General features: G+C 38.6%; 1 protein-coding gene across 1 annotated transcript in view; it reads right to left on the bottom strand.

Moving 5' to 3' along the window:
* Positions 1-23,857, bottom strand: part of map2k5 (mitogen-activated protein kinase kinase 5) — a 220,459-nt gene that overhangs the window by 71,406 nt on the left and 125,196 nt on the right. The window contains exons 15-16 of the mRNA XM_052040367.1: positions 18,110-18,160; positions 10,650-10,721 (exon numbers count right to left, since the gene is read on the bottom strand). Of these exons, the coding sequence (XP_051896327.1) occupies positions 10,650-10,721; positions 18,110-18,160 (123 nt within the window). The remainder of the gene's footprint in view (positions 1-10,649; positions 10,722-18,109; positions 18,161-23,857) is intronic.

Below are 23,857 nucleotides of genomic sequence, written 5' to 3'. Positions count from 1 at the left end.
TTATGATGCTGTTATATTGCAGGTACCTAATTGGGACTATCTTGCTTAAGTTGCGCCAAAAACACAAATGATACCACTAATTTTTGCAACAAATAATCTGCTGGAGGAACTCAGCAGGTCAAGCAGCATCTGTGGGGGGAAAGGAATTGTCAAGGTTTCGGGTCGAAACCCTGCATCGGTGTTTCTCTGCTCTTTGGTCAGGCAAAGATCCAGACCTCTGCTGGAGTTTTGATCTCTGGCATTCTCATAGAGGCTAAATTTCACATTAGCAAAAGGTTAAAAATGAACTTTTATAAGCTGTGACATTTTTAGAATTTTAATGTTGCTAAAAAGGTAACTGACATGTCCATGCACTTATTCCGTAGGTACTTGAAACTGAAACATTGTGAAACCATCTCCTTGAAGTGTTGTGGTTTACTAGAATCCAATCTGGCTGATTTAATTTTCAAGTTACTTTATATAGTTATATTGATACAAAGCTGAATCATTTCATTTTGATGCAATCTCTGCCTCAAAATCCCATGTTGCACAATATAAATCACCCATTGATACAGTCATGACGGAACTGAGGCACAATGTTACATTAAGAAAACTGGTGCCAATAAATTTTCTGAATATTTGTGCTAAATGCAGGTACTTTACATATATTGTGTCATTAAATCTCTATATTGCATGTTATTTAATCACTTACCCTTCTCTTTGGGTTAAAAGGAATAATACGAATTGGATTCCCAAAAATATATTTTGTTAATATGAATGTTAAAATTTAAGCAATGTGTAAGAATCACTCCAGATTCTAGGGCAGGCACGTTAGTGTAGCGGTTAGTGTAACGCTATTACAGCGCCAGCAACCCGGATTCAATTCCGGTCGCTGTCTGTAAGGAGTTTGTACGTTCTCCCCGTGTCTGCATGGGTTTCCACCGGGTGCTCGGGTTTCCTCCCATGTTCCAAAGACGTACGGGTTAGGAAGTTGTGGGCATGCTATGTTGGTGCCGGAAGCGTGGCGACACTTGAGGGCTGCCCCCAGAACACTCTAGGCAAAATCTACATTTCACTGTGTGTTTCGATGTACATGTGACTAATAAAGAAATCTTATCTTAGAAGACAGACAATTGCTTTTTGTTCAATACGTAGACTTTTCTTTTTTGCTACATTTGGTTATTGACCAGAGCTTTTTATTTAAACAAAAAGGACAATTTATTTGCTTTAAGTTAAGCATAGCTTTAAAGATACATAAATCAAATTGATTAGAATAATTTATGACTTTTGCCAGCAAGAGACAGAAAAGGTTTCAAACCCAGTTCACAGAAATGAATACAAAAAGGATTAATGTGCTCATTAGATTCACTAACAGTAACCCTGAGGTTTTTACTGCAAAGGACAGGAGGATTGGACACATTATTGTAAGTGCAATACAGTAGGAGTAAGAAAGAATGCAAATCATTTTTGCATCTGTAAAGTTACTAATGTGGCTTTCACATCTTGTTTGGAAATACCACTTACAATATTAAAACTCTATCAGTACCTAAGCCCTCGTTAACACACGTTATTCAGCTTTTCCAGCAATATGGCAACAACTGAACAACTGAGATTCCTTTGGTCACTAGTCCCCTCTCAAAACATCCTTTTGTGTTAATTTATTAAATAAAAATGAATAACCTCACACCCATTAAAAAACACAGTAAATACCTTTCTTTGTTTTATATTCATATCAACAGCATGGCTAATTTTTGAACAGAGAAAATATTTCCTAATCAGAAGGGTGCAAACCAGTGTAGCCACAGACTTAGTTCATCTCAGAACCTCTGGATTTGCGGAAGGAAAAATCAATTCCTGCTTCCAAATGCTGTTTAGTGAATGTTACAGGAAAATTAGTGTCTGTGTATAATACAGGAAACAAAATACTGCGGATGCACTGTATCCGAGATAAAAATCCTGCAAATATTCAGCAAGTTGCTCTAAAACCATTCTTGTTTGATTACATTAATTACCTCAAATTGTTCTTTTGCCAGGGTCCAACATCTAGCCACCAATACTTAATCTTTAGTGTGTCAAAACTGCTTAGCTACATCCAATGCATTATTTCACTGGATATGGCCTGCTTTATGGATCAAACGCAGGCAAATGGAATTAGCTTATGGAATTAGGCATTTTGGTTGGCATGAACTAGTTGGGCAAAAGGGCCTATTTCTGTGCTGTATGATTCTATGACTTTATATGTAAAATCAGGACTTAAATCTGTACATAACAAGGCAGGCAGCTTCTCTGGGAGTGAGAGGAAAACAGTTACTGTTCCAGAAAGATGAACTTTATTCTGATGACGATTGGATCAGACTGTGCTGTGATGGAACCAGCAGTTGAATAGCATGTTAGTATTCATCACGTAGGCTCAGAAATGAAGAATGGCAATTTGGTAAGGCCTTAAGGGCTGTGGGCCTCCTTAAGATTGCATCAGCAAGTATCAGTGCCTTCCAGGCAGGGCAAATGAAAAGATGAGAAACTGAAAAGGGACCTCTATAAAAAAATTAGTGGTAACATGTTTTCTGTATAGAACAAGTAAACAAGTTGTGAAAACATGTGGGAAAATGTGCACACAAATATTCACATTATGCACATTCGACAAATTAATATTTTAATTAATTGGAAATAAGCAACCTGATTTTGGAATTTGACTTGCTCTTAGAAACTATTTCTTACATGAATCATTTGGTACACTCTGCGTTCAATTGTCACACTTCAACTGGTAGCAGCTGACATAATGGAATTGACACTAACACGTTGTGTCTATTATCTCTCTACTTCAATTGTTGGAGCTACTTTGATGGCAGTGACCTTGTCAGTCTTTTTTGCCTGTTACTCACCTATCTCAAGACAATTTTTCCTGCTGAAACCTTTGTCCTTGCCTACTCTACTCACTGTATCACTCAAACTGCTTCAATAAAAAACATCATGTTGAAGGGGCCCTCTGAGGAACAACTGACATGCCAATTAACAAAATACAACAAAGCCAAATTGTTCTGTGCACCTTACTCTGGAGACAATGACTTGTGACAAAAATTAAGGGGTAGAGAATGAAAAAGGACTGTAAAGATAGAAGAGGCACAGGAGAGATTTACTGTCATATCTGATACTTTCAGTTAAATCAAATGCATTATTTGAATTTCTTTAGAAACAGATATTAAACCAATCTTTGCAATACAACACTGGGAATAGATGGGAGAAATAAAGCAGGAAAAAAACAATGGATGAGAGAAACTATTAAATAAGTAACATCCTCTGTTGTCACAAAAGCTGAGAAATTATTGCTTGAAATAGTGAGGAACATACACTCAGGAGCCAACAGCCAGTGCTACCGATGGGGAAAGGGCCCTTGCTGTGCACAAGTGGTTTCAAGATGCACAACAGTCATGTTAGGTTTTCTTTGCAGAAGCATTAACTTTTACTGCATTTGTATCACCTTCCTCTGTCCACTAATTTTAATAATCAAAATATTTCAAATAAAATATTAATGCCAACATTAAATGATGGGCATTATACCATCATATGAATGTTTTACATTATTCACATAAATATCTCAATCATTTCTAGGTTCATGATTTTCATGGAAGCATAATGGTGATTGTGAAAGACTTCGTACTGTTCTTGTCTTAACAATGCAATAACATATTTTGCCCTTTTTTAAGCTACATACTGTACGTCAAATTTCCAATCATTATGTAATTATAATTAAGACACAAATCTGTAAAGTCAAAGAATCCTACAGCACAGAAACAGGCCCTTTGGCCCAACATGTCCATGCTGACCAAGATGCCCATCTAAGCTCATCCCATTTGCCCGCGTTTGATCCATAAAGCTGGCCATATCCAGTGAAATAATGCATTGGTGTAGCTTTGTGGGTTTGACACACTAAGTATTGGTGGCTAGATGGTGGACACTGGCAAAAGAATAATTTGAGGGTAATTAAGGGAATCGAACAAGAGTTGTTTTAGGACAACATTAACAGGGCTTGATTGAAGTGAATTTTTCATGCACTGGTTTACTGGTACCAATAAACCAAATAAATCTGCCGGCAAAAGTGACTTAAACACACAATCCTGGTTCTCAGTGGATTTTGTTTACACTTCCTTCCTGGGCCACCTTTCTTTAAGCATGTTCCTGTTAGCATGAAAGATAGGATGGTAAGATTCAGGAACCTTGTTTGACAAGAGAGATCGCAAGTTTCGTCAAAATGAAAATGAAAGCATATGTAAGGTTTAGGAAGCTGAAAATGGACAAGGCACTTGAGGAATATAAAGGAAGCAGGAAAGAAACAAGGAATTAGGAGGGCTAAAAGGGGCCATGAAATGTCCTTGGCAAGTAGGATTAAGGAGAACCTCAGGGCATTTTATATGTATATTAGGAGCAAGAGGGTAGTTAGGGAAAGGGTAAGTGCACTCAAGGATAAAGGAGGGAATTCATGCCTAGAGCCAGAGGAAGTGGGTGAGGTCCTAAATGAGTACTTTGCATAAGTATTCACCAAGGAGAAGGACAGGGAGGGATATGTTGATATTCCAAGGCATGTCAATATTGAGGAGGAGGTGTTGAGTGTCTTTAAAAACATTAAGGTGGATAAAGCCCCACAACCTGATGGAATCTATCCCAAGATACTGAGAGAGGCAAGGGAGGAAATTGCTGGTACTTTGACAGAGATCTTTGTATTCTCTTTAGCCACAGCTGAGGTCCCAGAAAACTGGAGAATAGGTAATGTTGTTCCTTTGTCTAAGGGGGAAATAGGGATAATCCAGAAAATTATAGGTCTTACATCAGTGGTAGGGAAATTAGTGGAGAAGATTCTTGGGGACTGGATTTACTTGTATTTGGAAAAGCATGGACTTATTAGGGATGGTCAGCATCCTGTCTCACAAATTGGATTGAGTTTTTTGATTAGGTGATGAAGATAATTGATAAGGGTAGGGCAATGGATGTTGTCTACATGGACTTTAGCAAAGTATTTGACAAGGTCCCTCATGGTAGGCTGCTGTAGAAGAGAAAGCAGCTTAATGGGTTCCATACCAAACTGCCAGCAATGTGCCCTGTTAGTATTGGCATTTAAGGTGAGAGGGGGAAATTTAAAGGAGATGCTTCTATGACTTTATGACTTCTATGTGGAGTCCAACACGGTGGCAGCAGTATCAGGACTATAGCAGGAGTTGCACAAACTTTACTGGTGATCTCCCTGCTGTGCTCCAGTGTTGGGCTCCATGTAGAAGTCAGAGTCACATGGGATCCATGGTGAATTGGCAAGTTGGATACAAAAGTGGCTTTGTCATAGATGACAGAGGGTAGTGCTGGAGGAGTGATTTTTTGACTGGAGTCTGTGACCTGTGGTATTCCACAAGGATTGGGGCTGGGAGCTCTGTTGTTTGTAATATCTATATAAATGATTTGGATGAAAACTTAGGTGATCAGATTAGTAAGTTTACAGATGATATGATAGCACAACTGGGAGATCACCAGAAGAATTTGTATAACTCCTGCTACAGTCCTGATGTTGCTGATACTTTTAGAATGGAGTAAATGCCAAGACTAACAGGGCATATTGCTGGCTGTTTAGTATGGAACCCATTAAGCTGTTTTTTTCCACTCTTTACAGGTTCTGATGACCTTGCTACATGTACAGTACATTTGTTTTTATATAATCCCGCCATATTGTACGGGAATTTAGATCACATCATTACTACTAATAAATATGGTATGATTATTATCTTGGAAATTGGTAGTGAGAAGTTTACTGCATGGACTAAACTTAGCAGGAGAATGGAAAGCCTGGTTAGCCAGGATTGAATTCAGTCTCTCTCCCCCACATGACATCTAGTTAACATGGACCTTGGTTTAAGTATAAGGTTGCTATGCTGCCTGCTCATGTAAATGCCTCAAGGCAAATATAAATGAAAAATAGAAGAAGAAAATAATTTTTAAGCATATTTATTCATACATGTAAGACAACTGTTTTTAAATTAGAATGTGAAAGAAGACCTGGATTATTGGCAGATTTGAATGGACTAATTACACTCTTCTTGTAATGTGTTTAATTGGCAGGAGGCAGCAAATTGATAGAATAGTCAGTAACTGCATCGTTTGATTTGAATTTGTCAATTTATTCTGAAAGTCTTATTATAAACTTTTTAAAAATAACAAAAGGATTCAAATTGAAAAACAAAAGAAAATTCAATTTATTTTTAACCACTAGCCTGATAGCAAATATGTGCACAGCATGATTTTTAAATATCCACGTTTTGCTGGAGTATCTCCAGATAATTTTTGTCCATCCTAGGAGATGCCGAGGGTAGGGTTGATGAAAGGATTGTCAGAGTAGTGTGGCTGACATTGTATATATGGACTTTCACAACACATTTTTTTTTGATAAAGTGATAGAGAATAAATAACAGCATTTTAATTGGCTGGATTGTGGCCACATGCAAAGGAAATGGGCAAGGAGACAGAAAACGGGATTGATATTCAGAACATTGTGGGATATAAAATGCTCTTCCCTGGAGATCTGCACTAAGACCATTTCAGTCTTTGATACGTATTAATGACCTGGCCTTGAGTAGGATTTCAAAGTTTGCAAGCAAACAGAAAGGAGGATATTAGCAGCTTTCAGGAGGGCATGGATCAGAATGGCAAAATAGGCAGATAAAAATTAACTGAGGGAAGTGAGAATTGGTTAACTTTCACAGGGTAAATAAACAGGTCCTCTCTGTGTAATGAACACCCAATACGAACAAGCCTTTGGGAAACTGGTGGAACAGATCTGCTGGCTGCCATGGGGCTGCAGGCACCTGTTGCTGTGTGGGAACTTAATTTGCAATGATATCATTGCATGATGCAGAGAAATCTGAATGGTTGAGTTAAACGACCTGGTTTAACAACACGTTGCCCTTGGTTGGCCAATGCTTTTATTTACATATATTGTCAGGCAGCCGCATTTCCGTTCTGAGAACTTTTCAGGTTACAAACAGTTCTCAGGAACTGAAGCCTGTCATAACCTGGGGAGGACCCACATATGGTACCATTCTAAAGAGATGCAAAGAACAGGGAGTGTTTGTATGCAAAACTGTGAAGGTGACAAGTCAAGTGGAAAAACAGTCAATACAAACGAGTAAAACCACTTTCATAAAAATTGTTATGATCTGGAATAGTGATACTGTGGTAGAGAGGAATACAGTGGGAACTTTTAACAAAATATGTTATTTTGGAATGTGGGTATTGCTGGGAAGACCAACACTCATTGCCTGTCACCAAATACCCTTGTGGTGAAGGACTTTCTAGGCACTTTAAAAAGCAGTTAAAACATTGCAGCAAGTAGGCTTGATGATAGATTTCCTTCATTAAAGAACCAGGAAGGTTTTTAAAAAAGAAATATCCAATAGTGCTACCGCATTACTAATTTCAGATTTACTTAACTGAATTTAAATTTATGGTGGTATTTGAATTATCACTTTAGGCCTCTGGATTAAAAGAAGCACAATGCACAATGCACATTTAGTGTATTCAGCCTAAGGGGATCCCAGGCTAACAAAACAATGCAAATATAGTCCCACAAAAGCCAGACAAAATTTTATCACCTCCTTACTTAAGAGCTACATCCTTAACCATAAATCCCGACATTTTATTTACTTTCAAATACCGCAACACAGCTTCTAATGACCTATTGATCAAAATCTCCCAGTCTCTTTACTGCTTTTTTTTAAACCTCAAGCACATTACAATTTAGCATTTAATCGAGATTCATACTTCCTCTACTAAATATCAGAACTTTTCAGCTTTCCACACTGAACTCTTTCTGTCACCTCCCTGCCCACAACCCTGCCTACTTAGGTCTGTTTGCATTATTGCAGACAGATCTTTGGCCACAGCACTCATCTTGCTAAAGCGACCAATGTTTTGCATCAAGTTATAATCGCTTCAAGATAGTTCCAGATTTGCACATGTAATTGTCCATGATTTTGTTCCCCAATTTCTTTACACATTTAAGATATCTTGGGTTTTGCACTTTTTCCAAAGTATGCAGGCTCATTTAAGGATTGTTTAGTTCATTGTAAAGTCATTGCGGATTTCTATGGAGATTTCTGGGTGGATAGAATTCTGGTCAATATTAATTCAAGAGATATCAATGATGTCTTAATACAACTGAAACTTAGGTAATATGTAGGAAATTAAAACTGGATTTTTTTATTCACTTCTAACCAATGCTCAATAAGAAAAAAAACAATGGAAATCAAAAGTAGTATTGACTGAAGACTACTGTGGTATCTCAGCAGAATTACACTATCTGAGAACTCAAGGGAGAATATTTTGGGGTTTTGGAGAAAGTTAAATTCTAAGGTGAGCACTCTTTATTACATAGACAAGATTCCAAAAGATTATACCTGCAAACTTAAACTGTAGTAAATTGAAAATGTGCATTGTACCCCTGTTTTATTGTCAATGTCATAGAGATTTTAAAATGAACAATTGAAGTACTGTACACTGTAGGCAATGGCTCAACTGAATTACTTCAATGCAACAAAAACAATAGTGCTGTTTATACTCACCAGTAAGTGTATTCAGCCTGACTATCACAGCAATGCTTCAAGTTTGAGCACATATGTGGAAATTATAATTCGTTAATAAGGGCTTGCCTTAGGATCATAAACAGGCACTTAACATTAATTAGTATTTTAAATAAATGCTTCCTTTAATGTGATTTATGAAGGCAAGAAACATGCTAAAAACAGACATGGAAGGTGAACTTCTGGCTATTTTTTGCCTCGGAACTGTAATCAATCTATTAGCCTGACGGACTGTAATTGCCTGATTTAATTTCAGAAGAGTATGAATTCCGCTACTAGTGGACAGAAATGTACAAAACAAATTCAAATGGTGCAACTCTACAGAATAAATAAAGCTGAAATATAGATGCTCAGCTCTTTATTGAGTCTTATTAGGGCATCTAAATTACTAATAACCACTATTTTGTGTCAGTTGAATGGAACAGTGTCACAGAATTACCATGCGCAATATACAGTGCAAGTATGCAGACAAATCAGTGAACTGAAGTGTACTATTCTTTTAACTGAAAGGTTCAATGCTCTACAATAAATTGAAACATTAGAAACAACTGAACACGAGATACTCCAGAGATACCTGACATTTATGTGTAGCAGTTCCAGTGAAGGCTTTAAATGACTCGCAGACATTACAAGTAATGCAAAATCCATGGCTAAATTTGACACTACTTGTTTATTTCCCCTTTAGATTAACATTATAACACTGGCTGTAACCTGTTTTGCTAAATGCAAGAAAATATTTTTCTCAAAGTCTACACTTGGCAGTGAATCTTAATTCAGTCCAAACTGAAAAGACCTTTCTTTGCTTAATTGGGATTAATTACAATTGACAAGGTTTTGAAACTAAATACTATTTTTAACCTCATGTCAAGTTCGACACCAAAGTTTAGATTCAGACTTTACATCTGGGCCATCACTAAGATTGTTTATTTCCATTTTCATGTCAGCTGCCACAGTTCATTTGATGCTGACGTCACAATCATCCATGCCCTTGTAACCTCTAGTCATTTATTCCAACACACTCCGCTCCACACTTACAAGACCACTCAAAATTCTGCTGCCTAACTTGCACCAGATTTTGAGCCCGTGCTTACTTCCCTCCACGGACCCCTCATTAAGCCATGCACTGATTTTAACATTCTCAGTTTTGTTTTCAAATGCCTCTATGTTTTCAAACTCTTTCATAACTCAAATCTCCTCCAGCCCAATAACCACCAAAATAATTGCACTCCTAATTCTGCCCTCTTGTTCATATGCAAATTTAATTGTTCTATTATTGGCGGTTGTGTTTTCAGCTACCAAATCAAATTCTGAAATTACATCCACAAACCTCATTTTCCACTATTAAGATACACCTTTGATCAAGCATTTGGACATCTGCCCCAGTATCTCAGCTTCAATTTACTGTCTGATATTCAGCTTGCAAAGCTCTTTGGGACTCTTTACTAAGCTAATGGTAATGCAAGAAATGGAAGCTGTTGGTTTAATTATGCAATAAGAGTTGTACCAATACATATTAAAATAAAAAAAAAGTTAATCTGTATTTATATAGTGTCTTAGCAAATTTCTCAGAGTATCCCAAAATAATGCACATACAACAAAACCTCAGAATGCCACAAAGGAAGTTCGCCAAGAATTCTGAGTTTGTCCAGACTCCCATGCATTGTTTTGGAATAAGAAGCCAAAAGATTCTGGCCTTGTCCACAGCTTAAATGCAGAGAAAAATCAAGAATTTTCTGTAGTATTCACTCTACATACTGGAGGTGGATCAAAACCAGAGAGCTAACCTGGCCTGAGCTCAGGCACCTACTAGTAGGCTGGTGACTGTCTCATCCTCCCTGGCTTTGTCTAGTAACAAGGAACAGTTCCATAACACACTCAAGCTTTCTTATGATCTATCCAATTAAATCATATCTACTCAAAGCCTCCATCGATGCTGTTAAGCCAAGCTCCAGCAGATTCCAATCGTGCAATTTAAAGACAGAATGGGAAAAGATATCAATAAAAAGAGAACATTTTTGTTCTTAGATGCAACAGATAAACAGATGTTTCACCAACCTCCATAAATGAGATCCCAAAACTCCACACATCAGAATGTATTCCGTACTGTTCACCCGCTATCCTTTCTGGCTGTAAGTGAATATAATAACAGTTTAAGAACTACATTTCTGAATCATGATTAAAAACCTAACTAAATTGATTTCATTGTATGTACATGTATTTCGCTTAAATGTATAAATCCTCCTATTTAATCAAGAAAGCATTACCACCCATATTGGGTTTTCTTCATGAGAAAAAACAGAGACCACACACTTACAGCCTCCACCAAAGCTGTTCTAATGCCAAGCTCTCGGAGGCAGATGAAAGGATCCATATGATTTTACCCTGACTCTCAGGAGGAACCACAAATCTGTGCCCCATTATGCTGTAGAGGCAAAGATGTTACAGTTTTAATGAGGAATTTAAACATCATTCAGCTAAAACTGCTACTTTAAATTCTTAGTGGAGTTCATCTATGAAAATATGTATGGACTTAAAATATGATCTAAATGTTACCAGTAAAGATTTTAAAATCTTGTGGCTTAAAATAGATTTCAATTATTATTTTTCAAAACTGCTGTTATTGTACCACATCACTAGAAGTGGACTGATAACAGTTTGAAGTCAATTTGTGATAAAATCAGTGGTTCATTAATGATTAAGTCTGGTCTGCTGGAATCTGACGTTGTAAAGGAAAAATCTTTAAACCAGCCACAGAAGACTCTCAAATTTCTAGGGGCTGGGCCAAAATCAAACATCATTTTCAAGCATTGGCAAATAATGGTTGATCAGCAAAGGTTTAATTTTTCTTTCTATGTAAAGCAGATTTTTTTCCCCCCATTGTATCAAGAAAGTAAAAGCATTCATTTGCCCTTTCAACTACAAATCCGGCCATTGAATGGTTATTGTTTTATAAGAAATTTATCAGAAATATCCAAATATAAGAGAACAGGATGCCTGGGCAGTGATAAAAAAAATCAAATTAAATCTGCTGTTTTACAAGAAGGATGAGAAAATATGCAACCAGTTGTAATTATAGGTTCTCCCGCTACAGAGTACCTTCAAAACCTAATTTACATTAACCTTCAGGTTATATGATTAAATAAAGCAGTTTTTCCCATTCAATTACACAGCGATAATTGGCTATAATCAACAGTAATGAAGGGCAAAAGGGTAACCCAATAAATGCAAAACTACATTTTAAGTTCTTTGGAAGTATTACAAAAATACTCAGCAATCAATTGTTAAATGGAAGAGTTAGGGGTTCTAACATCTTCAATTATCCTTCAATTTTCTTGTGCAAAACATATGTTTGAAGAGAGGCTGCAATTCTATTGGCATTCAGTGCTGGGATGAGTGATTTCCTACTTTAAACCCAGTCTGAATTTGGCTGATTCTATTCTCCTTCAATCCCTTAGTTTTTAATCCAGATCAGATCAGGTCACAGTTCACCTGTTTGCTCTTGCTACTTAGGTTTTATATTATGTGGTGCTTATGCACACAATATTATTAAGTCGTTATAGTAGAGGACAAGTAAAAATTAAATATGAATGAGTTTAAAAATCATAGAGTCATTCAGCATGGAAACAGGAACTTCAGCCCAACAAGTCTGTGCCGACCATCAAGCACCCAATCACACTAATCCATTATTCTCTCCACATTCCTATTAACTCCTCCCAGATCCTGCCATGTACATACTCACTGGGGGCAATTTACAGCAGCCAATTAACCTACCAACAAGGATGCCTTTGGGATGTGGCAGGAAACCACAGCACCTAGAGGAAGCCCACATGGTCAAAGGGAGAATGTGCAGACAGAACCAGAGATCAGCATTGGAATAGCATCTGGTCCAGTTGGATTGGAGTCGAAAGTTGGTTTAAAAACAAACAGTATGTAAGATAGCCTGGACAGGGGAATGAAAGGGCAGTCAAAGTTAAAGCACCCAGGATAATTAAAGAAATAGAGATGAACTAAATAGGAAAAGGTTTATGGTAAATCCCAGGGTCATAATACAGTAGGGCATCAATTGTAATGCAGAGAGTACAGGGGAGAACTGAAAAAGGAGATAAGGGCATAGAAAATAGTTCATAGAACCCAATGTCTTTTCCAAACATATGAATATTAAAAGAATAGTCCAAAACAGAACAGCGATAGGGGATCAAATAGATGATACTGGAGAGGTAGAGTGGATGGCTGAGATATTTAATAAACTTTATGTACTGAAGCAGCTGGTCCTGCAATGCCATTGCACGGGAGTAAATAGCAAAAAAAGGCAACAGAATAAAAATAAAGACTTGGACATAGAATAGTGACAGCATTCAGATCCTGTGTTTTGAGACAACCAAAGAATGAAAATTTCATGGGTTCCAACAACATTCAATCCTCAGATATGAGGTAAATCGAGAGGACCAGAGGATTGTAAAAATTGTTTACAAAAGGGGAGAAGCAAAACCTGTAAACCTACCTGACAGAACCATAGTGTCACACTACACAGAAATAGGCCCTTCAGCCCATCGACTGCACACCAACTATCAAACACCCATCTACACCAATCCCATTTTGTTTCTCCCCACATTCCCATCAACTACCCCCAGATTCTACTCTCATACACACAATAGGGGCAGTAACTTCAGAGAATAGTAATTCTGGGCAAAGTCAACAGGCACTTGGAAACATATGGGTTCATAAATGAAAAACAGCACAGAAGGCAAATCATGTTTGACTAATTTGTTTTGAATGGTTCCACGAAACAACAGAGTACTGATGAGGATAGATGGCCTTACGTACATAGACTTACAAAACGACCCAGATACAGTACCACACGTTAGCAAGATTAAAGCCTAAAGAATTAAAGGTGCAGCATCTATGTGAATATAAAATTAATTAAGGTGCAGAAAGCAGGGTTCATCAGTGATGGACTATTTCTCATGCAGAGGTGCACCAGAGAAGTTGCTACTAAGACCTTGGTTCTTTCCAATACATTTCAAATATCTGGATTTGGGCATATGGAACATAATTTCGAAGTTTGCTAATGCTGCAAATCTCAAAAATAGCATTTTGGTGAGGATAGTAACGGACCTCAGGAAAATATAAATCGACCAAAGACAAAGACACATGGCAGATAAAATTTTTTGCAGAACATTTGGTGAGAAGAAATATAAATGATGTGATACAGTTTGAAAGGGGCTGGGGAGCAGAGAGTTGGAGGTGCACCTACACAAATCAATGAAACCCGCAGAACAACCTACAACTGTAGATAAAGCAATCAGGATTTTTGCTTTTATAGTCAATGAGTACAAAAGCAAGGATGTTATGTTATTTATGCCTTTAAATATTACTGGTTAGGACTCAGCTGAGGCAGCAAAAGGAAACCAGTTGATGTAGTACTTTTGGAATTCCAGAAAACATTTGACAAGGTGCCACATAAAAGATTACTGCATAAGCTAATAGCTCATGGCATTGGATGTACCAGCTAGTATAGGGCATTGGCCAACTAACAGAAAACAGAGAGTGGGATAAGTAGTTCATTTTTCAGGTTGGCAAGCTGTGACTCGTGGGATGCTGCAAGGATCAGTGCTGAAGCCTCAACCTATATTCATGACTTAGATGAAGGGACTGTGTGAATTGCAGCCAAGTTTACAGATGATCATAGATAGGTGGGAAGGCAAGTTGTGAGGAGAGAGAAGAGAGTCTGGAAAAGGGTAAGAATGGGATAATGACTGGGCAAAAATTTGGCAGATGTGTACAATGTCAGAAAATGCGAGGTTAACCTCATTGGTAGGAAGAAAATCAAAGCAGTAAATTGCTTCAATTAGACATGACTGCAAAATGCTGCTGTACATGAGTGCCCTTGTACATGAAATAAAAAAAAGCTAGCATGTAGGTGCAGCAGGTACTTGGGAAGGTCAATAGGTTATTGGCCTTTATTACTAAGAGAATGGAGTGTACAAGTAGGGAAGTCTTGCTGCAATCACAGAAAGCACTGCCGAGATTACACCAGGAGCACTGTACATGGCTTTGACCTCTTTATTTATACTTGCATTGGAGGCATTTCACAAAGGTTAACCGGGCTGATCCCTGGGATGAAGAGGTTGCCTTCTGAGGAAAGGTGGAACAGGCAAAGAGGAATAAGGACAGATCTTATTCAAACATTTTGAGGAAGCTTGACAGGATACATGCTTAGAGGATGCTTACCCTTGAGGCAGTCTTGGAAAAGTTTAAAATGAAAAGCCCATTTAAGACAGAGCTGAGAGGATTCTCCCCTCAGAGGATCATGGATCTTTGGAATTCTCTACCCCAGAGAGCAGAGGCGGCTGAATCGTACTCAAAACCCAGGCTGACCGATTTTTGGTCTGTAAGGGAATCTAGGGTAATGGCAAGCAGGAAGTAAACTGGAGGTGAAGCTCAGATCAGATCAACTATGATCTTACTGAATGGCAGAGCTGGCTTGAGGCCCGCTCCTAATGATTCAAGGCAATGTTCAAGGGCATTTGGGAATGGGCAATAGCTGCCAAACTTTCCACTTATGCCCACACTCTGAGCTTAGGAATAGGGCTCACTAGTTTGTGTCATCCTTTACAGGTTACACTGGGGTTCACATCAATGCTATTTTTTTTAAATTAGAAAGCAATATCAGCTATCAAGGTCTAGACAAAAAAAAACATACTCAAGATCTGAGAATGAATACTTGAGCCTCTTGCAGCCCTGTCACCAACTATCTCTTGATCTGCCTGAAGTGTTGCACAAGATTAGCCCTGTATCCACATGTAGTCTTTTTGTCTTTGTGGGAAACACCTTATCTGTGTTAGCAGCCTCTTGGCCAAATCATAAATGAGGTCAGGAATTTGCCTTTTGGGGAACTACAGGTACACAATTCATATCTCCTCCAATGTACAGATTTTGTAGACATTTAGCAACATTTATTTTCAAATTTAATTCAGCCCTGGTTTATAATGTAAATAAGTTTGTACCAGTAAAGACTTTGGGACAAAATACATATTAAAAAAGTGGCACTTTTATATGATGTAAATGCTCCGTTGTCAGTTAAAAATCAAAAAAGCATCCATTTTCTTTACTTTCTAACTGGTGTATGACCACAATAAATGCAATTAAACTAACAGACTTACAAACTTCCTTGTAGATAAAGGATATGTTTGATTAAAATATGAGATTTATGAGATTTTTGGGCATTATAATATAAAATAAGCAGACGTTGAACTTGTTTGATACACCACTACTTTCAAAGAAAAACAGTGTAATTTGATTAATGGGCAAAAGGCGTCTTTAAGCTGGATTTTCATGAGCTATTCTTCACTCAAAGCACAAAATAAATTCCATCCAATTAAGACTGTGCTGCAAAAGCCAATGTACAAAAAGAGACTTATGTGTTTGAAGTAAGCTTTACAGACTTGCCCAGCTGTGCTTTTTTCCTTTAATATACAATATTAGGATTAGATTGTTAGAAAGACTATTCTTAGCACTTGCACAAATGAGCAGTGACAGAAAAATATCACTTAATAAACATATGCCTGTGTGTAACACTTAGGCCTTAAGTCTAATTAAAAATACTTAAAGATTTGGTCCCCATCTAAATAATAAATATATATTTGGGGTAGGTTAATCTATTAATGCAGTGCCATAACATGATTCTCTATATGGTGCTGAGAAATAGTTTTGTCTTCAAGTATCCCCAGATAGTGAGCTTTTCTTGACTAGCAGATTTTTGACAGATTGCCAGCTGAATACCGTTTGTTTGTTTTTCTACAAAGGGTAAAAGAAAGCTTGCTTTTTTATTTCAAATGTGTTCGCCACCTCTCATGAAGCCAATAACTCATTCTTAGATCTAAGGGCACTGCTCACTCTCAAATAGCCAATACTTACATCTGCACACGCAGCTATTTACTTGTGGGGAGATGTGACAATTGTGATTCAAAACATACCTTCCAAATGGACAGTGGTCACTGGCCAGCAATCAGGACGAGGGAGTTATAACAGATTTTCTATTCTGTATACAAGGGTCAATTGCCGTACCCCTGCTGAGAGAAGTCAATACAGACTGGAGACCGAATATTGAAATCTTCCTGTAAATAAAGCTCTTTGGCATTGGATAAATGTGCTGAGCCATGGGAAAGAGCCAGAGATGCTTAGAAAAATAAAACACTAAAATCATATGGTTCTTTGCATACTCCAATCAGTCTGTCTGGAGTTTCCCACATTAAACTGCATGTTGCATGTTTAGCCATCTTGAATGCAGAATTATGTGGATAATGTAAGAGACTAAAAACTAATTAATTAAAAACAGGCAAGTGTCTGAATACATTGTTAAGGCACAGGGTAAAATAAACAGCTTGACAATTTCTCGTAAGCTTTGAAAAAGAATGAAAGTTCTTTCAAGATATATGTGCCCTTGTATTTTCAAGGGGACCTGTAGCCTCATAAACATATACAGGCATATTATTTTTCATTTTAACTTTGGGAGTTACACTATTCAGATTTATTTAGAAATTTATCATTCAAACAAGGTAAAATTACATATACTTGAAATATACTGTTAATTAAATATATACATATATATCACCAAGTTATTTTTTTAATACATTAAAAGATAACAAAATTGTTTAAAAGACTTCAGAAACTTGACCCATGTAGCCATTTTGTGGCCACTCTCTGCAATTACACCTCAACAGCTGGCAAAGGGAAATTAAGTAGGAAGTTGACACAACTTATACTGGCAAATGATAGAAAAGTCCAAAAAAGCTGCGATAACGGATAGAATGACATATTATGCAAAACCTTTAATAATAGAAAAACAAGTGGTAATAACAGTATGGTTTTGATTTGAATTTATGGGAATAGGACATGTTTCAAAACAGCATGGTTGTCTCTTTCCAAAACCATAAATAAGAATGAAACATCTGGGTACCCAATCTGTAGGTTGAAGCAAAACAGACATCTGGAGGAGCAACCACAGTCCCTACGCAGTCTAAACAAGGACGGTGGCTGAGGATGTATAAATTCTTGTAAAATAATGATTTATTTATTATTAATCTCTATTCCATTGCTTTCTTGGGTCAATGGTTTGCAAATCTGAAAATGTTACAAGTGCACAAGAAGACGACAGATCATTCACAGATAAAAACTGTATTATCTTCAATGCTCCAATCTCCTGGCAATGAAATTTGTAGAAATACAGTAGAATCCAGAAAAATACACAAGCTGTGCACTCAAAATCTGGATGCCCACACAGCATGTCTCTGCAAATTAGTTATGTATTTATCAGGGGCTGATTGCATTTCTTTCCAGCACTTATATATGACTATTAAATTTTGCTTGTTAAAAGTAGCATACAGAGTTAGAAAATAAATTGAAACAATGTATTTTGTGATTGCCTTAAGAAATACAATATTGTCCAATTTATACTGGCATTATTGGGAAAGGCTTTATTCTGTAAAACTTGTGACATCAGTGGATTTACTCACCGCCATATAGGCATTTGTTCCCACATACGTTTTAGCTATCGAATTCACCAGCTGCAAGAGAAAAGCGAAGTGGAATTACGATCTAGAAAGGAATTATCAATGACTGTGATGAATATTTGCATCCTTAGGTCAAGTCTAAAATAGGGTGAGAAACTCAGCCACATTTACAGGAAGGTGCTATGAAACCTCCTTGCCCACGTTTGACCTGATGCCACAGGTCTTCGTGAAGTTCAGAGTTAATGTTGAGCAATCCCAGGTCCACTCCCTCCTGACCAGATATCATCAGACTCCCACCTCTGGTGAAACTGCTCATACCCAGCGATTGTGATAAAGGAGTGCGACTTTGAAAATATTTGGTATTTTGAATAAGGGAACATTCAAAGCTGTTGTTCCATGTTCTTATGGAACTGCTCTTCCAATTTTGGCAGAACTCTAGATGAGTCAACTGGTCTGATGTGCCTTTGTCATGTCTGATGGCTAGGACAGTGCCAGGTCATCAGTCTAGTCTCATTTTCAGTTTTTTTTTGTGGTCTGATACAACTGAGATTGTTAGCAGCCATTTCACAGAAAAGACCTACGTTGGATCTAGTGTCACTGATAGGATAGACTGTGCAAGGACGACACATTTCATTCCCTAAAAGACATCAGTGAACCAGATGGGTTTTTATGGCAACCTGATTGTTCCATGGTCACCATTACTGATACTAGCCTTTTATTCCAGATTTGGTTAATTAACTGAATTTAAATTCCCCAGCACCCTTGCTGAGATGTGAACTCAAGTTTCCAGGTCATTACTCCAGACTTATGGATCACTAATCCAGTAACATAATAACCATACGATCATAACTTTCTTCTTGTAAACCTGCTGCACCTTAACCCACTGCTCTGAAGCAAAAGCTGATATTGCAGAAGAGGATAAGAGGCATCTGGGAACCTGATGATATTTGAGTCAAGAGAATAGCAGCTTAACCAATGAGGTTTATGGATTGGGAACACTTGAATGATGGAGAGGAAGGCGTACTGAAGCAGGTATATTAACATGAGTACTGAAAGATGAAGAGAGGAACAAAGGAGGAAAGATTGGATTTATAGAGAGTAAGAGAGTACAAAGACACAGCAAACAAGAGTAAAATAAAAATTTTAAAATGAAATATTTTTAAATCTCCAAGAAGAATTTACTACACACGTGACAGTTTTTCCTTCCTAGGCTGTAGAGATTGATTAGGATTACTTTAATAGTTGTATTGTTCACACTGTTCAATGCAAACCCAAATGGTCTATAGCAAGCTCAGTGCATTATTAAGTACTCAAAGTGGGAGGTTGTGGATGAGCTGCCAGTTTCATAGGGATAATAGAAGAGTGGTGCAAATCATCCAAAATTAGCAGCAGATTTGCTTTTCACAAATTTCTGCACAATTTACAACTCTCAGTTATTTTGTCAGCAAATTCTGGATAATGGTTCTGGAAGCAATTGAGTTCAGGTATAGTCTCTAGGCAGAAATTTTACAGTTAAGTTTTAGATTAGTTGAAGCCTTGAACGGGGAGAAGGCAGGAGAATGGGGTTGAGAAGGAAAAATAAATCCGCCACGATCGAATGGCAGAGCAGACTTGATGGGCCAAATGGCCTAATTCTGCTCCTCTGTCTTATGGTCTTATGTCTTATGGTCTAACTTTGTGCAGGATGGTACCTGGCCCCACTCCCTAATGCAGAAGGGGTAAGGTTGAGCCCATTTGCTGAGAGTGAACGGCTTAGGAAGAAACATGTGAGTGTAGATTCCAGCACAGCTCATCTTAGAAGTCCCTTCCAACATGAAAGAGACAGGCGCAAGTTTGCATGGCAACACCCCTGGTCCAGGCATTGGCACCTGTTAGATGAACAAAACTTGGAAGAAGCACCTAAAGTAGGATTCAGATGTAGTCTGGGTGGGTGACTTCAATATTCAGCATCTTGAGTGATTGAGCTGGCTGAGTCCTGAAGGACGTAGCTGCCAGACTGGCTCTGCAGCAGGTGGTGAGTGAAACAACACAAGGCATATAAACCTACTTGAGCTCATCCTTAACAATCTACCTGTGGCCATTGCGTTTATCCATGATACACAGATAGATCCAAACAAAGGTCCCAATTTCTCACAGAGGATATCCTCCATCACAGTGAGTGGTGCACACGTCATAGTCTCAGAACAGATCTAGCAGTTCAAAACTAGGTATGTTTGGGGTGCTGTGGATCATCAACTTCAGCAGTATGCCATCACAATCTGTAGCCGCATGGCTCAGAGTGTTCCTCACTCGACCAATACTATCGAAGCAGAGGCTCAATAGGAGCAGTAAATGAAGTTGAAAAACTGAAAGATGTTAGAAAACTAAATAAAAACTGAAAATTCTTTGCCTAACATTAACCCCTGTCTTTCTTTCCATAGATGCTGCCCGACAAGCTGAGCATTTCCATCATTTTCTGATTTATTGCTGGAAAAATACCAGGCACATCTAAAAATTATGAGGTTGTCAGCCTGGGGAAGCTGCAGCACAGGACTACTTGCATGTTTAAGCAACAAAAACAGCATGTAATAGGACAGAGATAAGTGATCTCACAACAAACAAAGCAGATCAAACCTTTACAGTGTTGTCATATCTCATTGTGAATGGTGGCAGACAATTGAAAGTTAATGGGAGGGAGAGGCTTTAAGAGCATCCCCAGCAGAACCCAGCACATGTGTGCCAATGAAGAAGTTGAAGCATTTGCAACCTGTTCAGCCAGAAGATCCAAACAAATGATCCATCTCAGCCTTCTCTCCATCTCGCACCATCACAGAAGCCAGTCTCCAGCCAAGTCATTCACTTGACATGATATCAAAAAAGTGGCTGACAGCACAGGTTACAACAAAGGCTATGAGACCAGAAAACAACTTAGCGGTAGTACTGAAGACCGAAGCATTCCAGAACTAGCTGCACCTTTATGCAAGCGCTGCTCCACTACAGTTACAAACACTAGCATCTACCCAACAATAGGGAAAATTGCCCTATTATGTGAATAAGCAAAAATAGGACAAATCCAATCTGGCTAATTTCAACCAGTCTGCTCTCAATCATTGGTGGTGATGGAAGCTTTCAACAACAGTGAAGGAAGCTGTCAACAACAGTGCTACCAAGTGGCACTTACTGATCAAGAACTGACTCATCAATGTCCGATCTGGGTTCCACATGGATCTCTCAGCTCTGGAGCTCATCACAGCCTTCATTCAAACACGGAGCATAAAGCTGAACTCTAGACGTAAGTTGAGAGTGTGCCTTTGGCATCAAGGCAGCGTTTGCCCGTACGTGGCATTAGGGAATGCCCTGGTAAAACTGAAGTCATCGGGCATCAAAGGGAAAACACTCCCATGGTTGGCGTCATACCTTATGCAAAGGAAGATTGTTATGGCTGTTGGAGGTTAATCATCCCAGCTCCAGAACATCTATTGCAGGAGATCCTCAGGGCATGTCTAGGTCCAACCATGTTCATTTGCTCCATCAATAATCTTCCTTCCATCATAAGGTCTGAAATGGGGATGTTTGCTGATGATTGAACAATGGTCAATTCCATCCACAGCTCTTCAGTAAATACAGCAGTTCATGCCTGCCATGCAGCAAAACCTAGACAACATTCAGCATGGGCTTATAAGTGGCAAATAACATTTAAACCACTAAAGTGTCAGGCAAGGATCATCTCAACAAGGGAATCCAGCCACCTGCTTGACACTCAATGGCATTACCATCAATATTCGGGAGTCACCATTAACTAGAAATTCAGCTGAATGAGCCACACAAGTACAATGGATACAAGAACAGGTCAGAGGCTGGGTCTCTGCAGTAAGTGCCTCACTTCATTGACAAGATTTTCCCACCATCGACAAGGAACAAATCAGGAGTGCAATGGAAATCTCTCCATTTGCCAGGATGAGTGCAGTGCCAACAATTCTCAAAAAGCTCAACACCATCCAGGACCAAGCAGCCTGCTTGACCGACACATTATCAACCACACAAGACATCCATTCCACCACTATTGCTCAGTAACTGCTGGGTGTACCATCTAAAAAGTGTACTGGACTCATCACAGCACTTTTCAAACCATGCAACATCATCCACCAGAAGGAGAAGGGCAACATGTGGTTGGAAACACCACCACCTGCAGGTTTGCCTCCAAGTCAGACACCACCCTGACTTGGAATATATCAATGGTTCTTCATCATCACTGGTCCAAATCCTGGAACTCCCTACAGCACTGAGAAAGTATCTTCACCAGAAGGACTGCAGCAATTGAAGAAGGTGGGTTCACACTTCTCAAGGTCAGTTAAAAATGGGCAATAAATACTGGTCATCAAAGCCCAGATTTCAAAATTAATATTAAAAGAATTATATTGGTGTCTGATTGAGATGCAGCGAAGTTGCCGACATCACCTGTGCCACAACAGCAACCAATGATGTTGGACTGATTACCACCTAATCTGTTGTTGCCTCCATCAACATGGCCACAAAATACCAGCCACAACTGAACATTGCCACAAGAAAATCAATATGAAGATCTCAAGTTAGCTATCCTTAGACAGTACTTTACAGACAACTTGTTGACTCAACCAACAGGAGCTTCACAGTGTCCCTTAAGTTCACTATAACTAGCCCATGTGAAGAGACTCTTGCCTTCTCTAGAGGAAGCATAGGGACTGGTTTGATTAGACGGAGCTTTAGATCAAGGAGTTAACTAACTACAAACATGAAAGAATTTTAGGATTGGAAGCTCCTCCATACTTCTATGGAAAAGAGCTCTTCAGGCACCTGAAGGCTGAGGGCTAGTAGAAAACCTACGAAGATGCAAAAGACTGCAGGAGGTCCAGCAACTTGCTTACAGCTCTGACACAAGTGGGTTCTTCATACTGTTCAAGGCCCCAATTCACCGAGAGCCTTACACTCAACAAATTTTGCCCCCACTGTACCACACTGCCCTCCAACAGTCAAGGTCCATGGCTAGACTCTGGACATTAGGCATTTTCTATTTCGCAGGAGCCATCTCTCAGCAAAGGTAGACATCGATGATGGGATTCATCATTGCCAGTTCCGATACAGACAGAAGGAAAGTTAACTGAAGTTGTAGAATTTGATATTGAGTCCAGCAAGGTCCAATGTGCCCAGACGTAAAATGAGGTGATGTTCATCAAATATTCATTGGGCCTCGTTATAACAGTGCAGGAGGCCAAAGACAGTTAGGTCAGAGAGGGAGTGGGATGGAGAATTAATGTGAGTAACACTGAGTCACCTCTGCAGACTCAACTCAGGTGCTCCACAAAACAGTCACAATCTGTGTTTGGTTTGTCCAACTTTGAGGAGACCACATTGTGAACGCCAAATACAGTGCACTAGATTGGAAGACGTACAAGTGAATCACTACTTCAAAAGGGCAGGTCTGGCATCTCCTGAGGTTGTGTGGAAAAACTGTTGACCATGGCTCTGGAATTATGATAAATGGCAAAGTGGATGAATGGAGTCAGAGATAAGAACAGAGGAAAGGAATTGGGTGGGATGGTTTTACTCTCCAAAAGAATATATTCAATGTATTGGCATTTTCCTTTTTTGACATTTTGTCATAGGCACCTGAAACCCTCATCACGTCTTGCACAAGAGGAAGTGCCTCTTGCTCAGTCTTGTGGCTTTGTTGATACAATCAGTCACTTAAAGAAACTGCTACAATCAATAATAGAGTAATCAAGAAATTTTAAC

This window comes from Pristis pectinata, chromosome 28 (genome assembly GCF_009764475.1).
Source record: "Pristis pectinata isolate sPriPec2 chromosome 28, sPriPec2.1.pri, whole genome shotgun sequence".
In the NCBI taxonomy this organism is placed as follows: Eukaryota; Metazoa; Chordata; class Chondrichthyes; order Rhinopristiformes; family Pristidae; genus Pristis; species Pristis pectinata.
Note: the sequence above shows the minus strand (reverse complement) of the source record. Positions and strands in the feature narration are given on the sequence as shown.